Here is a 21166-nt window from a genome sequence, read left to right as displayed (position 1 = left end):
TTGCTTCAAAATGGTCGTAGAACAAAAATTCAAAGCTTGCTGAGCACTGCGCAAGGGGCGAAGCCCCTTCTAGCGGAGCCCGCCGGGAGGCGGGGGACGCTAGTCGGCCCCTCTTCTTAAATCACGTAAGTATGACTTGCCGATTTGAAGTGGGCGGAGCTTCAAAAAATGTCGATAATTTTGTCGATAATTTTGTCCGCACTCATTTTTCTTAATAACTTTCTTTGTTCTCAACTTTTTCAAAAATTTCTTTTTTGGGGTGATACAAAAACTTGGGGCGCCAGTGGCGACCGCCAGGGTTAGGCTTGGAGCACTCGAGGGAGAGTTATGAGCTAAATAGTGAGTGCAACTTTTTTCGCTCAAAAGAATGGCTTGCGAAATTCACGATTTCTGCCGTTTTCTATTTCGTACGGCGCCAGCTTCGAACATTTCTGAGGGATTTTCTGGACTAAAGATCTCTGAAAATCTGGCTATCGAGACATGTAAAAATTATTTGGATACCTGGGAAAATAAGATTTACAGCCATAAAAGTGTGAGCTCAATTTTTTTCCTTGATTTTTTCACTTTCCTCTCGATATCTCGTGTTGTATTGAAGCGAGACCTTTGAAATTTGGTACAGTTATGTAACTTGGCATGGGAAAGATGGCTAAAAAATCAGACTTCAAATCCGATCTAATGGCTTTGAGTTGCACGCAAATAACCTCAAAAATTGAGCAAATGAAACAATTACGTAAAAATTACGTGAAGGTTAAAAAAAAAAATTTTTTTTCTTAATTTAAAAAATTTTATTTCTTAATATTTTTTTCATTTCTTAATTTATATATACAGAATGGTCAGCGAATCTAAAGCAAAAGCAGATAAGCGAAAGAAAAAATTTAAAAATCAAGAAAAAAGTTGAGCTCACACGGCAAATCTCCGCCCACCGAAATCGCTTACGTCATATCTATTGGATTCAAAGAGATTTTTCTGGCCAAATCATTAGCCGACTGTAACTCACTCAGTTTTGCGAAATTTTTGAATCCGAAAAAAATAAATGTATACTCGAACCATTTAAAATTAAAAGAACTTTTAGTCGGTAAAACTTTCAGTAACCCGAATTTTGCAGATTCACTCGGTTTCCTGTCCTGGGAACAAGGTTTACTCAATTGTTTTGAGTTTTTGACACCGATCTAAACCTTTCGAGATCTAATGGAACCAAGAAGTCGGCTCTATTCCAGTTTAGAGGTTCTTTAAAAACTCAAACGTCCCAAAAACACTCGAACGTCCCTTGAAACACTTAAACGTCCTTCCAAACTCAATTATTTTTGAAACGTCCTTTCGACGTCTAAATGTTTTTGGGACGACTAAATATTCACAACTATATTAATGCCGGGTTTTTCGATCGAACACAAAAAAATTGCGGAACCAACGGGTATACATTGTTTCGAACTCAGAGGCTTAAATTCTTGGTAATAAAGTCAGCTTTCACTTGCCACTTATTAAAAACCAATTTTTGAATGTAAAACTTGCTAAGCACTGGGCTCGAGGCGCAGCCGAGTCTGGCGGAGCGAGCCGTTAGGCTCGGGACGCTAGTCTGTGTATTTAAATGCCATTTCCCCGTATCTCGGTGACAAAACTATTAGTTCATATTGCTTGCATCAGCTATAATCATTCGGCTAGTCTTGACAAGATTAAAAGCTCATTTATAAAAACTACAAAAAGTATAATTATCCATGAATTTGTCATTTCCCTCTCTGTCAAACTCGATAAACAAGTTTCCTCAACGTATGATTCCATGTTCCCTTTATAAACGTGCCCGTGTTTTTCTTTTCTCAAACATGTCTTCTGATGATGAGCTTTGTGTGAAGGAGAATTGGTTTGCGGTTCAATCTCAATTAGTTAATCAATTTTTATGTTTTTTTTCTGAGTATTTCAAAGGAATTGCTGAGGTTATACAGCAGTATAGAGACTCCCCTTTCAATGATTATTCCGTACACTTGTCTGCGTTTTGTATTCTAATCAACCTCTTTCATGTCATTGTTCTTTTCCAACAATCTATGCGAACCGCATCCATTTATATAATTCTTGGAACAGTTGCTATTATGGATATTATCTCAATGTCTTATGATCTTCATATTGAAATTCTTAAGTTTTACAGAGTGGTTAATGTCTGTTTTTCCAAAGAAGCAGACTATAACATTTTAATAATTCAAGAGGTATTTGAATCCGTTCGTAGCTACACCAGACGCTGCTCCACTTGGCTTAGTGTCAGTATTGCTCTAATCAGAGTTCTAGTTATTAAGTATCCGATGAACTCGAAATTCGATATACTTTCAAAATCTAAAACTGCTTTTATTGTTATTCCTTTTATCCTGATATTATGTGCTCCTCTACATATCATGGACATTTACAAGTATCAAATAATTCTTCTTGATGAGAACTATAAGTGCACACAGTTCCCGTTCTACACCACTTATTACTATGTTAAAACCACTTCATTGTTGTTTTTTCAAGACGACGCTTTACTTTTCAATACTTATAGAAATATTGATGGAATAATATCGAAGGTGAACTCACTCTTCAATATAGTTAATTCCCTGAAAAATTTTCAGATAATTCCATGCATTCTATTCCCAATTATAACATTCCTTCTCATCCTTGAAATCAGAAAACAAAGAATTAAACGGAATAAATTGAAGAGCTCATTTGCACCAAAGGAATCTAAACACACTACCAAATTTGTGTTGTTCTTAACACTCCCATTTTTCCTGGCAGAACTTCCACTTGGAATTATTTTTATGATCCGTTCTACATTCTTGGAAGGAACTTGGTCATCAATTTTTATGGAGGCATTTGAGAATTTATTCCTATTGATTCTATCGGGAACAACCGCGCTTCATATGGTTATCTGTATATTTATGTCATCTCAGTATCGAGAAGTCGCATGGTCAACTATTCGATTTGGTTATGTGTTAGAAGTGAGTGTGGAAGAGCGGACGAGTCAATTGATGAACTGTGTTGCAGGAGCAGAATAAACCGATTTTTGTGCAAAGGACGTTGACAGCGTGATTTTTTAAAATGTTTTTTAATAGTTTCAAGCATTTTTCTTGAAGTGTGAAATGACCAATTACTGTGTTCAACTTATCTCAAATAAATCTGTAATTAAAATGCAATAGAGTGCCAGCCATTAAAAACATTATCATTCAATTGAAATTGGAAGTCGGAAATCGGAATTCCGAGCAACTCGGCTTCAAACATAACGACTGACCTCATGAGTGTTTCGGTGTCTCTTCTGTTTCTTCCAGCCCTTTAGCTTCGTAGTTGACAACTTTTTGTACAAAATCACTATGAAAAGTTATAGCTGATCAGTTTATACAGCTAAAAATCTTACCATAATTCTTCTCCGTCGTTATCTCCACCACCACTGCCACTCATATGATTGTTTGTCTCTTCATGTCACCTCAAGCTGCGTTGTCATTTATTCGGTGTGATGTCAAACTAAATTCTTGACAGGACTAAAGTTTTAAGCTTTCATGCACTGAAAAGTATAATTATCTATGAATTTGTCATTTCCCTTTATGTCGAACTAGATAAACAAGTTTCTATAATTCCAAGTTACCTTCCTTTATAAAAGAACACGGACCCGTGTTTCTCTTATCTTAAGCATGCCTTATGTGTTCACTGCGCCGGACAATGTGTATCCATGGCACTTTACTGATGATGCGCGTTGTGTGAAGGAGAATTGGTTTGCGGTTGAATCTGAATCATTAGCTCTTCAATTTTTATGTATATTTTCTGTAAATTTCGACAGAATTTCTACTCTTATACTGCATAACTATTGCGTACACTTGTCTGTGTTTTGTATTCTAATCAACCTCTTCCATAGCACTGTTCTTTTCCAACAATCTATGCGGACCGCTTCCATTTATATAATTCTTGGAGCAATTGCACTAATGGATATTATCTCGTTGTTATATGACATAAATATGGAAATTATTGAGTTTTACAAAGTGGTTACTGTCTGTTTTTCTAAAGAAGCAGACTATAACATCTTAGTAATTAAAGATGCCCTAGAATCCATTCGTAACTACGCCAGGCGTTGTTCCACTTGGCTCAGTTTCAGTATTGCTCTAATCAGAACCCTAGTTATAAAGTATCCGATGAACCCTAAATTTGATATACTATCAAAATCTAAAACTGCTTTTATTGTTATTCCTTTCATCCTGGTAGTGTGTGCTCCTCTACATATCATGGACATTTACAAGTATGAAATAATTATTTTTGATGAGAACTATAAGTGCACACAGTTCCCGGTGTACACCTCCTATTACTATCATAAAACCACTTCATTGTTGTTTTTGCAAGACGACGCTTTACTTTTCAGTATTTACAGAACTATTGATGCAGTTATCTCAAAGGTGAACTCATTCTCCAATATTTTAATTTCCCTGTCAAGTTTTCAGATAATTCCATGCATTCTATTCCCAGTTATAACATTCCTTCTCATCCTTGAAATTAGAAAACAAAGAATTAATCGGGATAAATTAAAGAGCTCATTTGCACCCAAAGAATCTAAAAACACCACCAAATTTGTGTTATTTCTAACACTCCCATTTTTCCTGGCAGAACTTCCACTTGGAATCATTTTTATGATAAGTCCTCCACTCTGGAATCAAATTGGGTCATATCTCCTTATGGAGGGACTCGAGAACTTCTTCTCATTTATTCTATCGGGAACAACCACGCTTCATATGTTTGTCTGTATATTTATGTCATCTCAGTATCGAGAAGTCGCATGGTCAACTATTCGATTTGGTTATGTATTGGAAGTAAGAGTGAAAAACCGGACGAGTCAATTGAATAACTATTTGCAGGAGCAGCAGAATAAACCAATCTTTGGGCAGAGGACGTTGACAGTGTGATTATGGTTGAAAATGTTTTTTGATAGTTTGAAGCATTTTTCTTGAAGAGTGAAATAAAATGAATTTACAATTGCATTTTTTTCATAATGAAAGTTTACAGTTTTTAATTCTTCTGACATGTAAAATAAATTTTTAATTAAATTGCAATAAAGTTAATTACTTCAATTCATAGTTGCTCAAAAAATATTATTCCCTAATAGGAATTGGAAGTCGAACTACGTGCGCAACTCTGCTTTGAATACAGCTAACCTCTTCATAAGTGTGCCTCGGTGTCTCTACTGTTTCTGCAAAGGTACAGTACTCCAATTCAATCTGCTCTAAAATATCAACAACTTACGTTGAACAATGACAAGCCGAGGGGAAAAATCGACTACGTATCTTCTCAAATCTTCTCAAAGAGCACTTGTACAGAAAGTTTTTCTCAAGTCCCGTCAAGAGTCTCGTCTAGTCTTTTCTAGTCTCTCGTCTCGTTAAGTTCAGTTTCCAGTCACTTATAGTCTCATACCGTATAGTCTCAATGATACAGATCCCGTCTCGAGCATATTTGCAAACCAGGCTGGCCGACATGTGCGTGTCGTTTCAAACACAACATGATGAGCTGAAAAATATACCAAACCGTTGATGTCGGCAAGTTCTATGTCGGTGATCTACCTCGATCCGGACGGCTGTTCGTTAATATGGCAGGAAAATAGTGCCAGAAAATGTGAAAATTACCAAAAACCATTCTAACTTGGGTCTTGGCGCTTTAACGCAAAACTATCCGGCCCTTGATAGCTTATAGACATAGAACTCCCCGAGATCTACATTTTGGCCTTTTTCTCAGTACATAATTACAAGATGCAAGCAAGTTACGCGTCAACCCGATTTGCAAGTATGGTCTCGAGTCTTGACTTATCTCGTGCCTCGTATGTATTGAGCTTCCAGTATGTTTTAGTTTTGAGTCTTGGCTAGTCGCGTCTAGTCTCCCGCTAAAATATCTTATTTGTCCCAATCACTGACCATCCCAAAAAGTGATGAATTTACCCTTTATCCCTCTTGAATGATTACCCCAAAAATAGCATTATATCACATCACTTTCTAATTCCCCAAAACAAAAAAATACCTCCCTTCTCCACCCTCACTTTTTATTCCCCCATAACATCATCTTCCCTCGCAACCTATAATTAAAGTTGGTGTATATAACGGAATGGGCTAAGTGTCTATTCAAACACCAAAACATGGAGACCGAAGTGGTTATGGTATACCCATGGCACTTCACGGACCATGCCAGGTGTATCAAGAATAATTGGTTCAAGCTGAAAACTAAATGGTTACGCCAGGTTCTTTGCGTGTTCTCGGTGCATTTCAATAGAATCTCCATCTTTACTCTCTACAACAATTGTGTGCATCTCTCAGTGATTTGTATCTTGATAAACCTATTACATCTCTTCGTTCTTACTCGAAAGCCATTGAGATCCTCCCCCATCTATATTATCCTGACAACAATTGCTATTCTCGATATCATCTCCCTATCCTATGATGTTCATATGGAGATCGCCGAGTTTTATAAAGTGATGAAAGTGTGCTACCCGAAAGAAACTGATTATAACATTCTCCTCATTAAAAATATTATGGAATTCATCAGGAACTACACCAGACGCTGCTCAACATGGCATAGTTTCAGTATTGCTCTGATTCGAACCTTGATAATAAAAAACCCAATTAACCCAAAATTCGAGATCCTTTCTAAACCAAAAATTGCGTTCTACGTTATCCCTACTATCCTAATATTGTGTGCTCCTATTCATCTCATGGATATTTACAAATACGAAATTGAAATCTACGATGAACATTACAAATGCACACAGTACCCTGAGTACACAACTTATTTCTATGGTAATACGGTGTCTGCAATGTTTCAAAAGGATGATAATCGGATTCAAAAAATCAATAGGACAATTGACGCTATAATTTCTAAAGTGAGTGTATTGGTCGGTGAAAAATTCTAGTTTTTCGTTTTTCTTGTTCCAGTTCATCCCTTGCCTCCTATTCCCCATTGTCACCATCATCCTGGTCATCGAAATCCGGAAGGCAGATATCCAGAAGCAAAGAATGGCAAAGTCCTCGAATGAATCTAAGAAAGCGTCAATTGAATCGAGAAACACTTCCAGATTAGTGTTATTTCTGACACTCCCATTCTTCATGGCTGAACTTCCACTTGGCATTATTTTCATGATTAGTCCGATGGATATTTTCAGAAAGGCTATCGGATTCACCCTTTTTATGGAGGGGCTCGAAAAATTCTTCTCATTTATTCTCTCGGGGACCACCGCCACTCATATGATTGTTTGTCTGTTCATGTCTGCACAATATCGGAAAATTGTGTGGTCTTTTGTGAGATGTGGTTATACTGTTACGGAAAAGAAATCGGAAATGGTGGTTCAGGTTCATAGCCAGAAAATGTTGTCGGCAAGGACTGTCTAACTTTTTTTGAAGTATATAAATGATGAAATAAAGCATTTCTAAATATCGCATTTGTCTAGGTGTCGGCGATTTTGTATTTCTGCTAAGGAAGACTCCGAGACTAGACGAGACGAGAATTTTTAAAATTTGCTATAACTCTGTAAGATGTACTCTAAATAACCTAGAATTTTAATTTTTGAGTTCAGCTCGTCGAGAGGTTTTAGAAAAGTACCCACAAGCTATGGTTTGAAGCAAGTAAAGTCTTACAACGAAGACTACAGTACCCCCGCCGTAAATCGTGTCGAGACCCAAATCGCTCCAAAGCTAGGCTTGTGGGTACTTTTCTGAAAGCTCTCGTCATGCTAAATTCAAATTTTTTATTCATATATAAATTGCGTCAAAATCCGAAACTAGACGGGACGAGAATATTTGAGACCTGACTGAACAAGACTCCAACCAAGACAACTCAAGGCTAAACGAGACCTAACAAAACCCAACATAACCTAACCAATTTCAATTTCAATTTTATTCATAAAACATTCAAATAGTTCAATATTTCCCTTAATCACTTCATTACCGACTTTGACGGTCTCTTTTTCTTAGTGGTTTTCTTCGGTTTCGCCGTATCCGGTAAATCGGCCACAGTCATTCGACTCTTCGATGCACTTCCCATTTTACTCTGCACCTGTGATACGGTCGATTGAGTAGAATTAGTTGTTGAGGTAGTGGAATTTTCAGCTCCCTCAGCTTTCGCTTTCTCCTCGGCTTCTTCCTTTGCAAACTTTTCATTCATTGCAATCTCAACGACTAGATTATCAAATGGAAGCAGATAATGACGGGCAAGACATTCGAACAGGTAATGATAATCAACTAGCATTAATTCACTGCAGTCATCAATCCACTGCTGCTTGGTCTAAATAAATTGAACATTTGAGTAACAATATCTATGTCAAAACCAAAAAACAAAACCTTGCTATCCTCGCATTTCAAAATCCAAGTTGAATGGCAGATCTTTTCATTACGATTATACCAATAGTCATAATCCATCATGTAGTACGGATTTATAGTTTTTGGTGAGTACACAATTGAAAACGGATTTTTTAACTTGATCAATTTTTCACCAAACATTTCGATTATCTTCTCCCATTTCTTTTGCTCTGAAAACAAAACGAGATTCTTCTAAAAACAAAAAATAAACGGTACTTACGAGCCGTCAACTTTGCATCATCTGTCTTCAGAATCATAATCGATATATCACATAGTAGCGCTGGCCGATACCTATGAATAAGTGTCTTGCAGTCGAAAATCTTCTTCTCATGCTTATTTCCATTGTAGAACGTGTTCACCACATAATACTTCCAATCCTTCTTCATCAACCACTCATGTTTCTCGGGATGCGTCGTCAACTCCTCCAACCACTCGTGGCAGATCAACGACCCCCAGCACGCCATCAGTTGCCAACGGATCATATCGTCATCATCGAGTATGAGGGTGTCCCTGTCTTTAACCATCTCCTGCGGAAGTACTATATGTGTGAAGTCGTTGAGTTTCATGCCCGGCTCGTAGCCCCATGTGATGTTCTTCTTGATTCTAAGTGGAAGTCTTTTCCGCAGTTTTCGTTTGAGAGCTTTCTTATCGAACACTAGAACATTCCATGGCCGCGGAAGAGCTGGTAGGTCTCCTGAAAAAAATAAACATTTTGATAATATACTCACACTTTCAGCCGGTCTGAAACGGGTTGAAACTCAATATTATGAGCTGAAAAAGATACCCAATTGTAGGTCTCGACGAGTTAAAGTATCGGAGACTGGGATACATTGTCAAAAAACAAAAAAAAAACAGACAAAAAAATCCACTCTCCATCCGAAAATTCGATTTTTTTAGCTGGAAATTGACTTCTGGTACCCAAAATTGCTGGAAATCCGAATTTCGTCTTCCAAAAGTTGGATTTCCGGCCGGAAAGTCGATTTTCTGATTCAATAATTGATTTTTTTTTGGAAAGAAAATTGAATTTTCAGATGAAAATAGCCTCTAAACCTAATTTCGGTATCGAATATCGGCTTTTTTGCAGGAAAATTGTCTTCTACTTCGATTTCCAGGTTAAAAACTGGCTTTTCGGCCACAAAAATTGATTTTCTCACTGAAAAAGCCCGCTGAAAATCCACTTCTAATTTCCCAGTTTCCAATACCGAATCTATCGATATCTGCTCTTTCTCTCTCGTAATTACCAAAAATCACTCCAAAAAATGGATTTTTCCACGTGTCAGTGACATAGACCCCATTGAGACCTACATTTTGGTATATTTTTCAGCTCATAATATTGAGTTTGAAGCAAGTTACATTTTCCTTAAACTCACTAAAAAAAGAATCCGGGTTTTGTTCTCTCCGGTGGAAATAGGCCTCAAATTTAGCATACATTCCAAACCTATCCGCAAACAAGTCCGGATCTTCTCCTTCATAGTCATGAAGGTTCTGATCGGCGGCGTGTTTCAAAAAGAAGTAGCACATTTCTTTTTGCTGCAAATGCACCAGCTCGTGGAGACACGTCCGATGGAAAGTGCCATTTAGGTCCTGATCGATAATACCGCCGGCTAGCACATACTTTTTCATTCCCTCATAGTCGCGGTCCAGAATCATTTGCCAGAGTGGCGGCTGGCCGGTCGCGTCTCGTTTGTTCAGATCAAGACGGGCGTCTTGCATTTGCATGTACGAGTAGATATTCGTCTCGTCGTCGTGTTTGTAGTCTGGAAATCGGATTTGTTGGGGAGCATACAGTACCGTGCAGTGAGATAGTTTTCAGTTGAAAATGACCTTACTGTTTGTCCCCCAAAGTAAATTATGCATAAACCATACAGAACAAAGGTAGAGCTTTATTTTTGTAGTTGACAACTTTTCTGTAGGGGCACACCCTAGAGAGTTATAGGAGTTTGAAGTTTGCAGGCCAGTCGACTTGAGTTAACACGACTCCCTGCTCCTCTCCTAATAGTAAGCTTAGCGTTCTCAATAGAGCGCACTTTCTTAAATCTGATGAGTACTTGAACAAACATACATACTGACAGAGAAACCTAGTTAATTTTTAAAAATTATTTACTTTCACCAAATCACCAGTATTCTACAGCAATGTTTAAAAAATGCGGTTTTTTGAAAATTTTGAGATTTTGCCTAACTTTAGTACCCCGTCACGGCACAACTTTATATCCCAGCATTTTCAATTTTCAGTATGCTAGAGAACAAGTCTAGAGCTCCATTTTTGTAGTTGACAACTTTTTTGTACGGACAATCACTAGAAAGTAATGGTCATTTTAAGGGGACAGCTGTAAAATCACTCTATTCTGCTTTGTCGATATGCAACTCTAGGGACTGCTCGCACAAAAAAGTTGTCAACTACAAAAATGAATATCTACTTTTGTTCTGTATGGTTCATACATAATTTACTTTGTGGGACAACAACGTAACACCCTCTGGTCGTCTAGAATTGAAAAAGGCCTCCCGTGCAATAAACTCACTCTCATCCGGCTCTAACTTTTTCTTCATCTCCGGATCATAAACATTAATAAACCACCAGATTCCATAAGCCATGCCACCAATCGAACTTATCAAAAGACACAGAAAAGCGACACCACCAATGATCACCCACATCATGCTGAAATTGTATCAATTTGCTGAAATTATAAACATTTTCGATTACTCACTTCTCCTCAATCTTCTCCATAAAACTTTTATCTTTCGCCTCATCGAATTGACGATTCTTATGCTCCTTCTTAGACTCCTCGAAGAACGCCTTGAACTCTTTTTCAAGACCCACCAACAAATTTGGAATTTTCACAAAACTAGCGTGGGCCAACGCCCAATCCATCGACAGCGCATCATCCAGATTCTCAAGTGCTTGCTCGATTTCCTTGTTTGGTGGATTCAAAAGTTTCAGGGAGAGTCTCAACGGGCGTAGATCAATATTCTCTTTGAAATCTACGCTTCCAAGTGGTTTATATTTTGTGGAGACTTCTGTCAGACTTTTTTCTGCGGCAGTTGACATCGCCATGACTCCCTTTATCTTAGTTTGTAGACTAGTCAAAGCTGATCTAACTTCTGGAAACTTGTTCCATACCTTCTCCATCTCTCCTTTTTTCTTCGGATCCTTCTCATTCCGAATCGCCGCCACTACAGTATCCCCTTTGGTGATTACTGTATTCAAGTCACTTTCAAGTTGAGTTATTTGATTCATTCTTTCCAGAGATCGAATTCCAAATGCTACTTCTGAGAGACTCTGCTTGTTTTTGATGTTAAGAGCTCCAGAAGCTCGTTTTCGACGCTGTTGAGTTGGCTTCTTTGGATTCGTAGGTGGTTTGGTAGTCATTGGGTTTGTGGGAGCGTCGTACGAAAGTCGAGTGGTTTTAAGTGATTCCAATCCTGTTTTAACTGTTGAAATTGCTTCTAAAAGGGGGAGAAGCTTTTCAATTGGTTTCTCAGATTTCATTGAAGACACTGCGGTTGGTATTTCATTAATATTGTCCAAGGAATTCACATCGAATTCGAGCGGTTTGCATTCAGCTTTTTGGATTTTGTTCTTTTGTAGTGTGTCGAATACCCAATTTTGAATTGCTCCAATCTCCGTTAACATTTTGTCAAAGTTACTGAACAATGTCACTGCATCCGTAAAATTTTGATCTTGTTTGAGCGGAGCAAATAAATCTGTTGATAACTTTTGGAAATATCCAATATACTCAGATCCAGTTTTTGTCTTGAAGTCATCAAAACTTTCATCTATTAACCTTTCAACAACACCTCTTTTATTGTATAACTCCTCTGCCAATTTATTTAAATCTTTGTAGTCTGCCATTGTCTTTTCAATATTTTGAAGTCCAGTTTTAAAGTTTATCCAATTTCTCAATAATCCTTCAATTTCATCATGGATCTTAGCGTCATCAACTCTAATCACATTGAGGCAAGAGACCAATATTTTCAGATTGCTAACACTCACTGATTGTTGAAATGATCCAATTAGGTCAAACATCTTTAATGCGGCTCCAATGATCTAGCTGAAAAATTGTCCTTTTTTCGTTTTCGAGTTGAGGGAGTCCTTTCGCGAATTTAAGAAAAACTTCAATGTTACTTTTGAGGTTATCCATGTTTTTTCCGCTGTTCATTATGCTTAACGATGTTTTTTCTTGTAGATCGTTTTCCGGATTTAATAAACCTTCACTTGAATTAAAAGCTGTAGCAATTGATACATTGGTCGATGGTTGGTATAGTTCTTGAAGAACTTCCAGAATAAGACTTAGGTTTTGCTTGACTGAAGTTATTTCAATTTTTTCCAACTGTTGCATTCCGCTTTCCACTTTTGAAAACATACTATAAAGCTCTTTTAGTCCATCCGAATGATCACGAAGGTTGACTACCAACTGAATTCCAGTGTGTAGTGTTTCAGCATTGTTTAAATCAGTTAACACTTTTCTTGAGTATCCCAATAAATTAAATGCGACTTTGTAACACGCGTCAATATATGAAGTTGCATTTCGTTTATCCTCGTCATCTAAACCATCCGAATCTTTCATTTTATTGAGAATATCTACAACAGTGATAGCAGGATCGACCTTCAAATGAGCGAACGTTTCCATATAAACTTTTTTCTTCCCAGTGATAAATTTTGGTATATTATCCGTACTATTGTCTTTGATCACTTCTCTTCCCAACTCCTCTTTTAATTCCTCCACCACTTTATACTTTGCCTTGATTCCTTTAACATCAGCAATCCGTGTGATCCCATCGGGAACTCCTTTTATAGTAGAATCCAATGATATCAATAAGCCATCTATCTCTTCCGTTTTCAGAGTTTCCATCTTATCAAGTACGCCCGGTTCCTTCTAATTCCATATACCTGCTACCACATCTTTATAATTGATTGAATGGTCAGTCAATCCCATGTTTATATAGAGAGCATTGAATATTTGGGCAATTCTCATATGTCTAGAGATCATAGCGTTTAATGGGGATTCTGAAACTAAAAAATTTTGAAAAAGTTAGAAATAAAAATTAAAAATGACTAACCTGTAGCATTTCTCTCGTATCTTCTAAGTAGGTCAAATGCGTTCACATAGACTATCATCACAATCAGTATCGAAATAGAGACTTTCATTCTAAAAATGTGATTTTATTGATTTTTTCAATTGGAAAAACTTACTTCATTTTTCCGCGTCAAACCAGGATTTGGAGAAATTTTATTAAACTCTCCGATGCAAATTAGGCAATGTTTTGTTGAGAAGTTCGATGGTGGGAATGATTAGTTTTGAAATTATGAAGATAACTTTTTTTGGAAAGGCGCCAAAAAAATTTCAAAAAAAAACTAAAACGGGGCTATTTCTATTTTTTTGAAATTTTCGCAAATGAATTCAAAAAATACAACTTGATAAAGTAACCGACGTGAAACAGACTAGTCTTGTCATCGATCGATTTTTTAGATTTTATTGATTTCGGTGGGAAAATAGTCCCCCGTTTGCTTTTTAGAGATTTTATTTTATTTTTTGCACATTTTGAGCAAAAAATCACTTTTCTAGGTTGAAAACTTAAAAAGTTAGAGATTTTCAAAAATTTGAAAAATCCTATTTTCACGAAAACTACTGTAACTACCTCAGTTTTGTGCCAAACTTTTTAAAACTTAGATATTCAAAATCCGCCTGATAATACGCGTCGAATGAATATAATCATGACGTATATCGGTAATTTTGATAGACGTGAGCAAGAACCCCTGATACAAAATCATATTTATTCAGAAGAACACATAAAACAAGAACATTTTCTGTTATAAACGAGTTGAGAGGTATTAAAGCCGGCATTAAAATCAATAGAATATCAAATAATTTGCAAAAAAATGACATAAAGGACAGAAGTGAAAAACGCAAAACTAGTAATAAAAATTGCCCATTTCTGGAATGTTCTGTCGAACCTCTCTTCACTCAATGCCCGGCCCATCATCATGAATTTAGTGAAGCCATCTGGTTCCATGTCTTCGGAAGCTTCAGAATCCTTTTTGGCATCTGTATAATTTAGAACTCTATAGAATCCTTATTTGCGTTCGCTTACCGTTCTTGTCAACTTCAGAATCTGAATCAGAATCCTCTGGAACCTTTTTCTCCATGAGCAACTCCCTCTGACCGGTCTTCTGAATGACTACATCGTTTTCAAAAGCCTCATCCTCCATTTTGGCGTCTTCAGAATCAACTCCCGCTTCAGAATCCTTCTTGACACCTGAATAATTAATTAGAACTCTAGAATTCTTATTTTGGTTCTCTTACTTCCAGAATCCTTAATGGCGTCTTCAGAATCCTTAGGAACACTCTCCTTGACCTCAGATTCTTCATTCTCAGAATCTTCACTACTCTCCTGATCTTCTGAATCAATAGAGCTGTGAGTAGAATCCCCAGAATCCTTTTTGGAATCTGAATCATTAATTGAACCTCTAGAATTCTTATTTTGGTTTTCTTACCGTTCTCCTCGGCTTCAAAATCTGAATCCTCTGGAACCTTCTTCTCGATGACGGGCTCCTGGATTATGACTACATCAGTTTTGGCGTCTTCAGAAACCTCAGATCCGTCATTCTCAGAATCCGACATCTTCTCACTATCTTCCGAGTCAGTAGAGCTGTGAGTGGTCTCTCCAGAATCGTTAATGGGCCAGTGCTCATCCTTATTCTTATCTTCAGAATCCGACACACCGTTCCAGAATCCCCACATCTTCTGAATCCCCTTCTTCTCCTTCTTCTCCTCATTCTTCTCATACTTTATTCTGGCGCCCTCAATCATTGGCGACCACTCATGTCGATTCTCCTCGAATCCACACGAAATGACTTCATTATACTCCGGCTCGCAGAGCACTCGACGTCCCAAATTTTGGTAATAATCGTATTCGAATGGATCGGTACATCGTTTGCACAACCAGCCGAGGCCACAAATCTTGTTCTGAAAGATAATTAGAAAATTAGTAATCAGTTAAGTGAAACCTACATAAACACGATATTCATTGAAAATGTCCAGTTTACTATCCAACACTGCATAAATCCAATATCCACAACGAGATCTCATATGTAATAGAGTCAATTCTCCCATAAAAGAATTCGCCGGCTCTTCTTTCATGTACAACTTTTGATTAATATTTTTAATCGGGTATTTGACATTATCCCAAATATTTTTCGCGTAGTCATCGTATGTTGCAAAACGGAAGTGTCCGAATCCAGGGGATAATATGCTCATGTAGCCGAATGCTTCGTAAATCTCTTTAATATATTCGTGACCGATGGTTTTGGTTCCTGAAAAGTGTAATTAGTTAATTAGTCATAAGTAATTTATTAACTCACCACACGGAACGCCTCTATCACTCAAAGGCAGGTAGGTATCAAAGCAAAAAAGGGGCGTCATTGACTTCTCCGATGGCGTCACATTGATTCTCTCTATACTCTTTAAATCCGCTGGAACCAGAATTTTCTGCAGGAAATTCTCCATTTCCGGAGTCATATTCCAAGAGGTTGCCAGTTTGTTCGCACGGAAAATCCCACGGGATTTCCCAGAGTATTTTTGGAGAACACTCAAAAAATGTACCTCTTTGACGAGAGACGCTTTAACACTCTCTGTTTCTTCTTCCTGGAAATGTGAAATATAAAATTCGAACGTTCCGCAGGGATACCGTACATGATGTTTCACATTGATCCCTCCTTCAATCTCCCATTCCATTGTATCAATAAGAGATTTCTCGTGAGACAGAAGACCACATAGAATTTGAGCTGCATGGTAGCGTGGAGTAGATGGAAGCACTTTCTGGATGCCATCTTTTCGGTTGTAGCTGTTTTGGAATCTGAAAAATTTAGAAAAATTGGGGCTTTAAAACATTAAAACTCACTTCCTAATAACAGTCTTCCCATCAGGTCCTCCTGCAATCTCGATTCTCAAAAACTTATCTATCCCCGTATGAATCATAATCAGAATTCCAGAATCCTTGACTGAAACTCTGACACGTGGCACAAAGAAATCCATATCATTCACTAGAAAACAATTCGAATGGCAGGTGGATCTCAAGGCATGTCTGAAAATTTCTAGATCTAGGATATGGGTTGTTTTAGGGACCACAATCCTGGACGGGGGGTATTGTAATCTAGGAAGAAAGCCCTGACGCTCAAAATTTTGGTTACTGTAGGATAAGACTACTGTAATAACCAGGAAATCATGCCACCACCGTGAATCAATTACAGTGGCAAAGTTACAGTATTATGAGGTAAAGTAGGGTAGTAGGAATTACTGTAACTCAGCTAGGCTAGCTTGAAATTGTTACCTGCTCATCAAATCCAGCCTCCCAACCACATTTTGCTTTAGTTTCCTTGACAAATCCGACCAGGACATTGGTATCCAATAAGGAGAAAAAACACGGAACTAATCGATTTTCTAAAGGCGTTGTTGTGGAGTTATTGCCACGTGGAGGTCATTGAATAACTTTTTATTGAACCGAAAAACGAGAACACGTCGAAATTAATGTTTTTAAAAAATCAAATAATTTTGAAGAAAACGGCATAAAAAACACAAGAGAGAAAGGCAAAACTAGTGATACAAATCGCCAATTTTTGGAATTTACATTGCTTTGTGAATTCATCTGAATTGTGAGTTGCCAAGTCTTCAGAGTCTTCTGAATCCTGCTTGCCTTCTGAATCCTTCATAGAACATTTTGAATAATGATTTCTTTTAATTTGTTCACCGTTGGATTTCTTATTGATCAGGCTTTGACTTTGCTTCATAGATTCATGAGATTCAGGAGCGGTCACGTCTTCAGAGTCTTCAGAATCTTTGACGACCACAACTCCATCTTCTGCCATCTTCTGACTAATATCTTCCACTCCTTGATCACCAGAATCTTCAGCAACCTCCCTTCCGATTCCCCACATCTTCTGGATCACCGTCATGTCTCCAGAACTCTTCTTCTTCCTCTCATCCTCCCTATATCTCTTCTTTGCTTCTTCTACATTATTCTTCATACGAACAGTCTGTCCCCATGCAACCATATCATTCCACTCCGGTTCCAAGACACATCGACGTCCCAAATTTTGGTAATATTTGAATTCAAATGGATCGGCACATCGTTTGCACAACCAGCCGAGACCACAAGAGTTGTTCTGAAAACCAAGGTTACGCCATTTCGATTATTTAACTCACCAAGATATTATAAGCATCAAAATCCTTCCGACGACTGTCCAACACCATATAAATCCAATATCCACACGGAGATCTCATATGGAAAAGAGTCATATCCCCTTTGAAAGAACCCGCCAGTTCCACTTTCATATGCAATTCATCAGAAATTATAGTAACAGGCATCCTGAGCCTATCCCAGATTCTTCTTGCGATGTCATCAAATTTAGCAAAACGCAAGACCCCGAATCCAGCCGTCAGAGCGCTCATATAGACAAACTTCTCCAAAAAATCCGGACTTTTCTCGTCATACTCATGGGAGATGTTTTCAGAGCCTAAAATTTATTTAAGAGCTCCTCACAAAAGCGGAGAAAATCAAAACTAACACCGTGCAATCCCTCCTATACGCAAGGGTAAGTAGGTATCCATGGAAAGGATAGGAGTCAACGATTCTCCTGAGAGCAACACACTGATCCGCTCAATTTTCTTCAGATCCGACGGGACGTACATATTTCTGAGCAATTCTTCCATTTCATAGATCATATTAATAGTGGTCACTAGCTGGTTGGCACGGAAAACATGGGATTTTCTGGAGAACTTTTGAAGAAAGTCCACCAAACTGTGAATCTTATCTGTCATGTTTCTAATTGCGGTTTCAGATTCTGACTGGAAAAAGATTATTCTTGAAGCACTCGATCCCCGCAATACCTTAAACTTCTCAACAGCATCTCCATCAAACTCCCATTCCATTGTACCAATAAGAAGTTTCTTATGGGATAGAAGGCTACAAAGAATGCGTGCAGCATGAATACGAGGAATCGATGGAACCACTTTCTCGACACATTCTTTGCTGTCGTAGACGTTTTGAGATCTTGGAAAAAAATTGTAAAGGCTGACTAATCTATTGTTATATTCACTTCCTAATAATAGTCTTTCGATGAGGTCCAATCCACATCTCGATTCTCAAAAACTTATCTATCCCCGTATGAATCATGATCAGAATTTGGGATTCCTCCTTGATGGAAATTCTGACACGTGGCACAAAGAAATCCATATCATTCACTATAAAACGATTCAATCTGCAGGTACATCTCAAGGCATGTCTGAAAATTGAACTGTTATTCATGCTTGCATCATGCTTTTTAAAACCGCGCTCCACCGGAACTAGAGAGTTGGAGCGCAGTTGCTGTTTAAATCATTCTGTGTTAACTAATACCTGCTCATCAAATCCAGCCTCCCAACCACATTTTGCTTTAGTTTTGTGGACAAATCCGACCAGGACATCTTGCTAGAATTTCAAAACTGATTGTAAATTTTATTCTTGTTCTGTAATTGTAATTGTCATGTGGCTACACGTGGAGACCTTTTGTAGCAAAACCATTTTTATTGAACCACGTAAAAAACAATAAAAAACCAATAAGGGATCAAAAACACCTATGAAAAGATCCACAAGAAAATAGTATAAAGAGTAGATGTAATAAAGGCAATGCTAGTAATAAAAATCGCCCATTTCTGGAATTTTCGATTGGGTCTTTCACTTTTATTTTTTACTCTTCGCTTCGTGTATCCAATGGCTGTATTTTCAGAATCTTCAGCGAACGCAATTCCGTCACCGAATCCCCACATCTTCTGAGTCCCAAGAATCTTTCTCTTCATCATCATCTCATCTTTTTCATATCTCTTCGTCGCCATTTCAATTATATTACTGCCAGGATCGCTTATCAAAATTTCCCCTAACACCATATCATTCCACTCCGGTTCCAAGACACATCGACGTCCCAAATTTTGGTAATAATCATATTCAAATGGGTCCGCACATCGTTTGCACATCCAGCCGAGACCACAAGAGTTGTTCTGTAAAAACGAAAAAAAAGTTGCTGCTCCAGTGTCTCTCCAAGAATACCAAGAATTCAGATTTATTGAAACCACCACTACGACTGTCCAACACTGCATAAATCCAGTACCCACAATCAGATCTCTGATGGAACAAAGTTATCATTCCATCGGAACATTCCGATCGTTCCAGTTTTGTAGTCAGCTTATCAGATAACACAGTAACCGGCTCACTGACGTCATCCCAGATACTTTTTGCAAATTCATCGAATTTCGCAAAACGTAACGCACCAAATCCTGCAGACATAACAACCATTGCAACCAATGTAGTGAGAATCTCGTTTACACATTCGTGAGCGATGTTTGCGTTGCCTGAACAAATTAATATTATTCAATATGTATCGATATCTCTATCCCTATCTCTATCCCTAAAAACTCGCTCACCCCATCTTATTCCCTTTCCATCAGATGATGGTAAATAAGTATCAAAAGAGAAGAGAGGTGTCAGTGAGTGCTCCGACAGCGCAACATGAATCCGTTCGATTTGCTTCAGATCCGACGCAACAAACATTCTTTTCAGAATCATTTCCATCTCTGTTGTCATTTTCCAAGAGGTGGCCAATTTGTTGGCACGAAACACTTTGGATTTTCTAGAAAGTTTCTGGAAAAACCCCACCAAATCGCGGGTTTCTTTGATTGTCGCTTGAAATCTAGATTCTGTTTCTTCCTGAACACAAGACAATTATTTCCAATGCAATAGGGCATACATGTCAACCGGGCCGAATCGGGCCGAAACGGGCCGGCTCGTAATTCGCGTCAAAATGAATATTATGAGCTGAAAAATATACCAAAATGTAGATCTCGACGAGTTCAATGTCCGTGAACTACTACGGGCCGCATGTCTGTTCGTTAATGTGCCGCGGGCCGGGCTAGAATGGTTTTTTTGGCCATTTTTGCGTTTTTTGGCTCTTTTTCCCGTCCAGCGGCACATTAACAAATAGTCATCCGGCCCGTAGTAGGTCACGAGCATAGAACTCGCTGAGATCTACATTTTGATATATTTTTCAGCTTATAATATTCATTTTGACGCGAGTTACGCGCCGGCCCGTGTCGGCCCGTTTCGGCCCGGTTGACAAGTATGCAATAGGCCTTCTACCGTACCTCCTTCTTCACATCAAACCCTCTTTCGATCTCCCATTCTATTGTACCAATAAGAAGTTTCTTATGAGATAGAAGGCTACAAAGAATGCGTGCAGCATGATAACTAGGAGACGCTGAAAGCACTTTCTCGATGGCATGTCTGGCATCGTAGCTATTCTGGAATCTGGAATAGAAATATTATCGATTTTCCTTCATCCTAACTAAAACTCACTTCCTTGCAATAGTCTTCCCATCAAATTCTCCTCCAATCCACATCTCGATTCTCAAAAACTTATCTATCCCCGTATGAATCATGATCAGAATTCCAGAATCCTTGACGGAAATTCTGACACGTGGAACAAAGAAATCCATATCATTCACTAGATAACGATTCGCACGGCTGGTACATCTCAGGGCATGTCTGGAAATAGAGAATGGCTAGCTTGACACAGTTATCAGGGCGTCATGCTTTTCACAACCGCGCTCTACCAGAACTAGAGAGTTCGATGGAGCGCAGTTACTTTAATCATTCTGTGGTGATACCTGCTCATCAAATCCAGTCTCCCAACCACATTTTGCTTTAGTTTTGTTGACAAATCCGACCAGGACATAATTATCCAGCTAGGGTTAATGTAGAAACAAGAGACTAACTAATTTTTCAAAGACAAGCTGATTGTCGTCGTGGAA

At 38.2% G+C, this 21166-nt stretch overlaps 4 protein-coding genes across 4 annotated transcripts; 2 read left to right on the top strand and 2 right to left on the bottom strand.

Moving 5' to 3' along the window:
• Nucleotides 1-2036: 2036 nt before the first annotated feature.
• Nucleotides 2037-4901, top strand: GCK72_021728 (uncharacterized protein; the record flags this gene model as incomplete). Its single annotated transcript, XM_053734460.1, has 4 exons — nt 2037-2546; nt 2592-2957; nt 4443-4808; nt 4854-4901. 4 exons carry the CDS (start codon nt 2037-2039, stop codon nt 4899-4901), a joined length of 1290 nt encoding a protein of 429 aa, XP_053583373.1.
• A 1217-nt stretch (nt 4902-6118) lies between these two features.
• GCK72_021727 (uncharacterized protein) lies at nt 6119-7364 on the top strand (the record flags this gene model as incomplete). The annotated part of the gene is made up of 2 exons (XM_053734459.1): nt 6119-6859; nt 6912-7364. The coding sequence occupies 2 exons, from the start codon at nt 6119-6121 to the stop codon at nt 7362-7364; spliced, it is 1194 nt and encodes a 397-aa protein (XP_053583372.1).
• Nucleotides 7365-7908: 544 nt separating this feature from the next.
• GCK72_021726 (uncharacterized protein) lies at nt 7909-18461 on the bottom strand (the record flags this gene model as incomplete). The annotated part of the gene is made up of 23 exons (XM_053734458.1): nt 7909-8256; nt 8313-8500; nt 8551-9024; nt 9701-10087; nt 10850-10986; nt 11036-12320; nt 12538-13077; nt 13219-13335; nt 13389-13477; nt 14284-14374; nt 14421-14585; nt 14633-14776; nt 14824-15295; nt 15341-15642; nt 15691-15973; nt 16022-16184; nt 16230-16371; nt 16923-17024; nt 17076-17490; nt 17576-17841; nt 17893-18172; nt 18215-18356; nt 18424-18461. The coding sequence occupies 23 exons, from the start codon at nt 18459-18461 to the stop codon at nt 7909-7911; spliced, it is 6570 nt and encodes a 2189-aa protein (XP_053583371.1).
• Nucleotides 18462-18561: 100 nt separating this feature from the next.
• On the bottom strand, nt 18562-21090 carry GCK72_021725 (uncharacterized protein; the record flags this gene model as incomplete). Its single annotated transcript, XM_053734457.1, has 8 exons — nt 18562-18609; nt 18723-18794; nt 19058-19360; nt 19410-19711; nt 19784-20066; nt 20501-20663; nt 20712-20900; nt 21023-21090. 8 exons carry the CDS (start codon nt 21088-21090, stop codon nt 18562-18564), a joined length of 1428 nt encoding a protein of 475 aa, XP_053583370.1.
• Nucleotides 21091-21166: the final 76 nt, after the last annotated feature.

The sequence above is a fragment of the Caenorhabditis remanei genome, chromosome V (genome assembly GCF_010183535.1).
Source record: "Caenorhabditis remanei strain PX506 chromosome V, whole genome shotgun sequence".
Taxonomy (NCBI): domain Eukaryota; kingdom Metazoa; phylum Nematoda; class Chromadorea; order Rhabditida; family Rhabditidae; genus Caenorhabditis; species Caenorhabditis remanei.
This window is presented reverse-complemented; position numbering and strand designations above follow the sequence as displayed.